General features: G+C 35.2%; 1 protein-coding gene across 2 annotated transcripts in view; it reads left to right on the top strand.

Moving 5' to 3' along the window:
• Positions 1–4,204: 4,204 nt before the first annotated feature.
• Positions 4,205–9,411, top strand: part of LOC106870720 (forkhead box protein K1) — a 99,872-nt gene continuing 94,665 nt past the window's right edge. Inside the window, exon 1 of one of the 2 annotated variants that reach the window (XM_014916888.2) lies at positions 4,205–4,744. In XM_014916888.2, the coding sequence (XP_014772374.1) occupies positions 4,386–4,744 (359 nt within the window). In that variant the 5' untranslated portion in view covers positions 4,205–4,385. The remainder of the gene's footprint in view (positions 4,745–9,411) is intronic. The other variant, XM_014916889.2, reaches the window with a different exon arrangement.

The following is a 9,411-nucleotide window of genomic DNA, read 5'->3' as shown; positions in this document are numbered from 1 at the left end:
ATATTCAGACAAATACATAACAAAAATAGCAGGACTTACAAATATATATAACATACAGAAAATTGCACTACTGGGTACTGCACACATCCTACGCAAAACACTTTCAATACAGTAAACATAAGAGCACCACAGCAAACCACAGCACATACCCAAGGCGCACAGAGCTGCGCTCGGTAGTGAAGTGAAAGCACGTTATAAAAATAAAACTACTGAATAATAATAATAATAATAATAATAATAATAATAATGATAATAATAATAATAATAATAATAATACTAATAATAATAATAATAATAATAATAATGATAATAGTGATAATACAGATTAGGAATGGAAATTTATGAATTGTGAGTATATGTAATCTTTTATGAATAGGCATTTCAATCTGATTTTAAGAAAATAATGACATATGATTGGATACAAGGGGGGATTGACCTCAGCAGAGAAATAGATATATGGGTCAAGGTGTGGTTGTGTGGTAAGAAGCTTGCTTTGTAACCACATTGGTTCCAGCTTCAGTTCCACTGTACAATACCTTGGGAAAGTGTCTTCTTCTACAGTCTCAGGCCAACCAAAGTCTTGTGAGTGGATTTGGTAGACAGAAACTGAAAGAAGCTCATTGCATATATATGTGTGTGTGTGTGTTTGTCCCACACCACCACTAATAACTGGTGTTTGTATGCTTACACCCCTGTAACTTAGTGGTTTGACAAAAAGAAACTGATAGAGTAAGTACCAGACTTTAAAAAAATTAAGTAGTGGGGGGAGAAATTCTTCAAGGCGGAGCCCCAGCATGACCGCAGTCAAATGACTGAAAGAAGTAAAAGATAAAAGATAATACTAAGTAGAGCAGACAACTGTAGTGAACGTCCCAGATTGAAAACGAGCGCAACAGGCACAGGTCTATCAGACTTATGAGAACCTCGGAGTTATGTTACCTTGTTAGTATAATTGTTACAGTTGTTAAGTGCACAACCTTTGCACTGGTCAAAAGGGATAAACATTCCTCTGGTAAACATCCAATGTTATATTACCTGAAGGAATGAATCCATGAAAATGATCTACCTGATGCCCTTGGATACCAATGACTATACTGTAATCATCCTAGGAATACGGACTGTGATCTTAAGAGACATGTGATTTGTGAAAATGCGTGTAGTGATGCATTAAATGGTTATAAATTCCATCCAAGGATTATTGTTATTATTACTATATTAATGCTACATTACAAGGGGGTACCCAAAAGAAACCAGAATTTTGCAATATTATCTTATTCACTTAGTTTTACATGTTTGCACTTTTATTGGCTTGAAAGTATTTTCCATTTGAAGCTATGCATCGGTCCAGACACGTTTTCCACTGTTCGAAGAAGCAGTCCTGGAACTCTTGCAAAGTGATGCTTTTTAACACCACTGTTGTTTTTTTTCTTCACCTCCTTCACATTGGCAAAACGTTTTCCTTTAAGGACTTTTTTCATACAGGTAAACAAAAAAAAAAAAAAAAAAAAAAAACTCGCTGGGATCAAGATTGGCTAAATAGGGAGAGTGGGTAAGCGTGGTCTTGCCATTTTTGGTCAAAAAATGGCTCACACTGAAGGTGGTGTATGCAGGGGCATTGTTATGATGAAACCACCACTTTCCACTTTGCCACAGGTCAGGGCATTTTTATCTCACTGAGTCTTGCAAATTCTTCTGAGCAGCCAAGTAAAATGTCTGGTTAACAGTTTGACCAGGTAGAACAAATTTTCCTTCCGCATTGATGAAACAAATCACCATTGTCTTGACATTGGACTTCATGTGACACACTTTTTGTGGGTGTGGTGACCTTAAATGCTTCCATTGATTTGATTGCTGCTTCGTTTCCGGGTTGTAGTTGTAGCACCAGCTTTCAGCACCACTGATGACCTTCGAAAAACATCCGCATCAACTTCCAGTTGTTCTTTCAGTTCCTGACATGCATTTAGTTGTGACTGCTTTTGATCTTCTGTGAGCAAAAAAGGCACAACTTTTGCTGTAACTCTTTTCATTTGCAATCCCTTGCTCAAAATTCATTGGCAGGAGCTCCAGGATGCACCAATCATATCAACAAGTTCGTCAATTGTTTGCCTAAGATAAGTTCATGAATTTTCATGATGTTTTCATTGGTTCAGGAGGTTGATGGGCACCTTGAACAAAATTGGTTTTTAAGCGACAAGTAATCATTCCTAATGCATGAAAACTATTCATAAACTTATGTTTTACATATGGCAACTTCCTTGTAAGCTGTTTGAAGCATGATAACTGTTTCAGCTGCCCTTTTCCTCAGCAGAAAGCAGAATTCCCCGGAAGCACACTGTCCCTTCATTTCAGCCATTGCAAAAATCGATGAACAGGGAGAAGCACTGCAAAACAAAGATGCACTATGTGGCAGTACAACTACAATTGATGATGCCAGTCAGCAGACTGATGACTGGGGATCACATCAAGTGGCTACTAGCAGTGGAAACCTGAAATACTACGGGCTTGTCCCACAGAGAACATTTCCAGTTACTTTTGAGTACCCCCTTGTATATTGGTGCAGCTTGATGCAACCCCAAAAACTGGTTTGCCAATCAGCATCATTAGACTGTGGCTGGCATAATGGAATAGGAGCTTTATTTGCATATTCAGAACATTTCCCCAAAACAAATTTTATATATATATATATACACACAGTATATATAGCATTAGGAATGACTTTCGTGTTAGGAAGGGCATCCAGTCATAGAAATCAAACCAAATCAGGTTGGAACCTGGTGCAGCTCTCCAGCTCTAATCAAACTGTCCAAACCATGCCAGTATGGATGATGATGATGATGATGATACATACATACATATATATATATATATATAGACACACACACACATATGTACATACATGTATGTGTGTATATCTCCATACATTTTTGTCAAGGTGCTGTAAGGTTGAAGCCATCATGTACATTGATACATTGATCACCAATGGAGGAACATAACTTTAGAAATTTCTTTTCCTTATTTCGTCCTCTATTCTTTTATTCAGCATTTATTTATTACTTTTGACTATCATACATACACATAGACACACACACACATACATATATGTATACATATGTGTATGTATACATATATGTATGTGTGTATGTTTCTTTTTTTGAGCCCCATGATTTTTGCTGGGCCTCCGAGGCTGGTGGGATTAATGTCGTTAACGTTACGTTTAAAGTGTTGCAAATCAACATCTGCAGGAAAAGATATGAGCAGATTCCAGAAGGCCGCGACGTTCTGGAGCATGAAGTATTTAGCATGGGGGTAAGCGCGGGGAAGGGTGATTAGATGCCCCAAGTGTGCCGATGGGTGCAGAGACGAGTGGGACAGGGTAACTGAGTGGTGGACCTACAAAGAGGCTTTTATTGTAGCAACAGAAAAGATAGAGGAGGTAACATGTCCGTGGACCAGAGGCTGAAGTGTGTCCGTTAGTGACGTATATATGCATACCTATATACGTAAATACGTATGCATACGCACATACATATGTATGCGTATGCACACAAACATGCATACACATATATGCTTGCATGCATACATACTTACATAATACATTCATGCATAGATTCAAGAGAAGAATTATTGACAAGCATGATCAAATAAACCGGTCTAAAACCGTTTTATTTTCGTCCTATTTATTTATTTCTAGGAGTTTATCGTCAAGTACGTTTCATTTTCCACCTTCAGCTTTTGAATTTGGTAAATAAGATTTTGGAGAAAAATATTTTAAAATATGTATTTTAATGTCACATCAAAAAATACTTGTTAATGTTGTTTTCATCGTATATTTCCATAGATACTTCACATAGCAGTATGTACACTGCACTCACATGTGTATGTACTTCTACATATACGCGCGCGCGCAAGAAATAATTACGCATACATACATGTACATATAATTATACAAGCACACACACATACACATGTATTTGTGTATGTATAAAGGTGCATACATAATTCTGTTTATGCTAGTATGTACGCGATGTTATCCATTTGTCAATTATTGGTTGATAAAACAAAACGTCAACAATATTAATTATAAATTACAGAAAAGAAACATGGAAATAAATATCTCTGTTAAACATCACAAAGAATATTTTTTAATTGTTTATATGAAAAGTGTGTGTTTGTGGTTGTTATGATTCTGGTTGTAAGTATAAGTGTTGTATGTGAGTGTCTGTGTGGTTGTGAGCGGCCCCTCTATGAGTGAGTGTGTCTATGGTTGTGGGAGAGGCAGCAGTGCATGCTGGGTAGACTCAGCTGTGATGTAAACAGTTAGGTACAGGGTAAGTTGTTTTCCTTTTCACTCGCTGCCATTTTGCTGATAGACCGCTCCAATCGTGATGTCCACCAGTCAGCAAGTTTCAGATAACGATGCCTGGGCATTGTTGGCGCTGAAAAGTGCGCCATCCAGTCCGTCAAAAGTAAATTGGAACCCAGAGCCGGAAGGACCAGTTTTGGCCCGGCTTGAAGGCCGTGACTTTGAGTATACGATGCGGCAAACACGGATCGTCATCGGTCGGAACAGCAGCAAAGGCGAGGTGAACATCAACGTTGGTCACTCCAGCTTTATATCGAGGAAACATCTCGAGCTTTGTTATGAACCACCGAACTTTTTTATGAAATGTTCAGGCAAGAACGGAGTCTTTGTTGACGGCATATTCCAGCGGAAAGGCCTATCGCCTTTACAACTACCCAAAACGTAAGTAAATACCGCAATCTAAGAGAGAATGAGAGGGATGAAGAGAGAGAGAGAAAGAAAGGAGAGAGCGTGAAGGGGAGAGAAAGAGAGAGAGAGAGATGCATAACTACAGATTAGGCATTAAGTGGGGGATCAAGTTTATTTTTATTTTGTTTTATGACAAACTTCGTTTCACCAGTAATATCTTACATTCTTAGTAAACATCCATGCTTAAGCTGTTTATCACAGCAATACTCTAACCTACTCTTTCCTCTGTTTATATGTATTTATACGCCTCTCCATTCTTATAATATCATATTTGTCTGCTCCCATGCTGTGCATACAAAATTCCTTTCAGACAATATATTGTAGCATGTCTGACTACAGTGTTGTTATTATTTATTATTCAGCAAATCTAACCGAAGTAATTCAACAATGGGATCCATGTTTTAATTTATTGGCCAAGCTTTTCTTAATTTACTCTACGAATGGTTTTCCTTTTTTGTCTTTTTATATTTTAGATATCGTCAATTATTATTTTCGTTTTGTTCCTTCTGATTATGCTATAGACTTAATGCCGGTCGTGCTTTAATATATCCATATACGGTTACAGTGTTGCAGTCTGCATGGTCAGAAATTAGGGCAACCGACAGTCCTTCAGAGCCGGCAAAATTTCGTTAAGACCGACTGAGAGATGAAGTAGCCGAATAAAACTCTTCATTTTGTATCCATTTATTATTAGAGTACAATTGATATCTTCGGAATTAATTAAAAACAAAAAAAAAAATCATATAACGTTCAATAATAATTTAATTATCGAGAATCTTATGTACATACATTAGTCACATGTATGTCGGTATATATACATACATACACACACACTCACATATATTTATGTATATATGGTAGGGAATCTGCTAAATATAAATTGTTTTCGATTGCTTTTCCTCCCTCGTATGTAAAAATAACAAAACTGTGGTGTTTAATATGGTCGGGTGTATTTATTTTATTGTGGTGTTAGTGCGTAAGTGGCTTTAATAGTGGGAAAGAAGAGTCACTGAGGATTTGAGTGTGTGCCGACTAAAACAACCGGCGAACTGTTGTAGCCAATAATCGTGCAGTTAACACCAACTTCGTCGTCACCACATGTTTTTATAATGCTTCGCAATCCAGGCGAAATAGAGCCAGCTTTTCATGGCAAATCCTTCCTCACATCCGTTTCTATTTTATTTTTCTGTCGCCGACTAGCTTATATTTACTCATCTATTGTGTCATCAATCACTGTTTTGTTCTTTTGTGAGCTTTGTAAATGCCATGTGCGTTTTCATCATGGCGGCTGTGTAAACAAGATTTCAGACTGAAGACATCACAAGCATCTAGAGAGAATATATATTTATAAATATACATAATATATATATGTATATACCTTGACTGCCGTTGATCGGGCAGTGTAAATATTACTTTTATCTATAACACGTGGGAAACCGAACCCTTTCGTCGTTCTTATCTTTCTAAATGTTTTAAAGCTACAAAGCGGTAACAAAATATTTTAAATAAATAAATATCGTTTAATTTTTAAATCCGGTCTGAGGTGAACAACATAATATCTAGAGGCAATCTTCTAAAAAACAAAAAGATGAACATGGTTCGAATTCTTCTGATATTTTTATTTTGCAGCACAGATCAATGTTTTTAATCCTGTGTATTTTTTTTCCCACCATTAAGTTGTGTTTCAAATGAAGAAACACTCCCTTCAAGTATCTTGACAAAACTCCACACACACCCATGGTGGTGGGTCTTTTTCTGCGCCGTTACTGAGAATTATTTCCCCTGTTTTTGTTTACTTAAAAAGCCTTTTCGACATTTGATCTACTAAAACATCTACAATCGCTACTCTGCCCTGAATTATTTTCTCCCACTCTTTGTTTATTTATGGAGGTACACACATACACCACACACGTGTGTATATATATATGTGTGTGTGTGATTATATAACCCACTAGTTCTTTAAATTTAGGTCATCAATTTATTAGTTATTTTTAATGTTGTACTCCAGTGTATTTTCTTTATATATATATATACACATATATATATATATCTGTAATAATCCTTATATCTATTTAACTATATATATTTTTTAAAAGCAGACGTTTCATACACACACACATATATATATATACATACAGACACACACATGCACACACACACTCTACGTGTAACTCTGTACCTATATCCGAGTTGATGGGGTTCGGTCCTCAACTACGTCGATTTTGCAATTTTTCTTATGCTTGCAGACCATATATATATATATATATATATATATATATATATATGTAGTAGATGTGTGCAGTTTAACGATGTCAGTGGGAGAAAACAAGTGTATAAAACTAGCTGTGTTCATTTTGTTTACAGCAGCTTTGCTTTGAGTAGTAAGTAGCAAGTGCCAACAGACAAACAATCCTACACGTCTTCTCTCTCTAACATGCTATTTTTCTTTCTTTTTTTTTTTGTAGGACAGGATGATGGGGAGGGGTGCGAGAGAGAGAGAAGGAGCATCTTTCGGTTGTATGTGATGGTTTATTTAGTTCAGCGATGGACGTATTTCGTCTCATCCCAAATCATTCTATCAATTTTGTCAGAATTAAATACATAACTACCAAAGAACCATGGACATTCGTCTCGAGGATGCTATTTATTGCTCATCAAGCTCTGGCATTTTTATATGTCTGTCGTCTTTCAAAATGTATATACATACATATAAATATATTTCCCTATTGATAGTTTTCTTCATGAAGGAAAATGCTGCCAAGAAAAAAACCTAATAGAAATTCTGCAGACGTTGGTTATATCGTAATTCGCGATATTTGTGCGCAGCTGCATATTTCGCCGTTGGACGAAGGAGTGGTGTCTGCAATAGCGAGTTGCTAATGCTCGATACTGCTTGATTCATAATATACCTGTTACCGGTTTGTTCGTACTATGGGATGGTCATGTGCTGCTTAACAACACTTTATTTCACAAAAGACCTCTCTTCTCTTTTAGAACAATGCTTCGGGTTTCTACACTATCGCCTTGTATTTGTTAAGAATTATTTAGTTTATAGGGGCGTGGGGGTTTATATATATCTATCGATTATCTTCGTAGATTAAAAATAAAAAAAATCTGCAAACGAACAGATTTTAAAAAATAATATACAAGAACACTCGTCCTGTTTTTCTCACATGAAGCACGCGGCTTGTTTCCTAGTCACCCATTATAAAAATGTTTCTTTCTTCTAGCACATGGGTGTGTGATACAAAACACATTCGCAGTCTTATTGGCCATCATTGCTTCGTGTTAAAAATTAACCAGCAAAAAGCTATTTCTGAATATGGGGGACATGAACTAATTATTTTATTAATTAAATGTGTTATTTACATTTATTATTATTATTTTTTTCCCGTATTTCCTCTTTAAGGCTGTAATGTTTCTCCCCTCCCATCAACGTTATCCGCCATCTCTTCTAGTGGATGTACTTCAAATCTATCCCAATAAAATGTTAATATAATTTCGTGTTTGCTAATAATACACATGACAACGTTTTGGTCTTTTCGTAATTCCCTTGGGTTTATTATATTTTATGAACAGTAGCTATAAATCACTGTTTGTATTCCTTCCTTCTCTTATATCTTACGGTTATAACATTATATATATATATATATATATATATATATATATATATATATATATATATCTATATATATATACACACATACACACATTTTCAAACATGTTTATATCTTAAATCTCGTGGCCTATTAAAATCGTATTCACAATAACTTTAGTAAACTTCTAATCAATATAGTTTAAAACCGCATTTATTTGTCTTCGCGTGCGTGTGTGTATGAATAAATTAAATTAATTATAATTCAGAAATTTAATTTGCAAATTTAATAATTTATTCTATGAAGTAATAGCCTTTTTTTTCTAATTACTGTTTAAATTTTCTTTATACTCGCATATAACTGGAATTTTACTGTGAATTTTGAGTGTCACGTTTCGAAATTTTCGTAAATAGTAAATTATGATCACATCTATCCAAAACATTTTTTAAAATGAGAATTCCAAACAGTGATATTCACGGTTCTTAATTGATTAAAAAAAAAATACTCGAAATTTTAACATGCTCGTAGTCATTTTGTCAATCTCTTCATAATATTTGTCCATGTTCGACAGGTTTGCAATTTTTGGTATTTGCTTTTAGTCAGTTGACGTTCTTGCTGCCAGTCACCTAGTATGTTTACATATAAATCCATCACTAATTTTGTATTCCATAATTAATTTTTAGTTTTGTTATTGAAGCATAATTGTCATTAACCATCATCCTCAGTTAATCTATTTTTCTCTCCTTGTATATAACAAAAATATAGTGTTCGCCTAATTGTATGCAATGTGTGTTTTTTCTTTTTGGCGGCTCTGTTAAATTATAAGCATTGCTGTTATTTTATAAAATCACTTGTTTTGTGTATTCATGGATGCTGTAATGTCACACAATTTGGCAGCCATTTTAACAGATGGCATAAAAACAAAACAAGATGAAAAGTTGCACTTTAAATTTATTCAACGGGTACTGTTGATAGTTGAGGAAATATCTTTTTTTTGTTTTTGTTTTTGTCAGAAATAAATAAAAGATAGTGAGGTAGGTTCCA

The sequence above is a fragment of the Octopus bimaculoides genome, chromosome 17, assembly GCF_001194135.2.
Source record: "Octopus bimaculoides isolate UCB-OBI-ISO-001 chromosome 17, ASM119413v2, whole genome shotgun sequence".
Lineage (NCBI taxonomy): Eukaryota > Metazoa > Mollusca > Cephalopoda > Octopoda > Octopodidae > Octopus > Octopus bimaculoides.
This window is presented reverse-complemented; position numbering and strand designations above follow the sequence as displayed.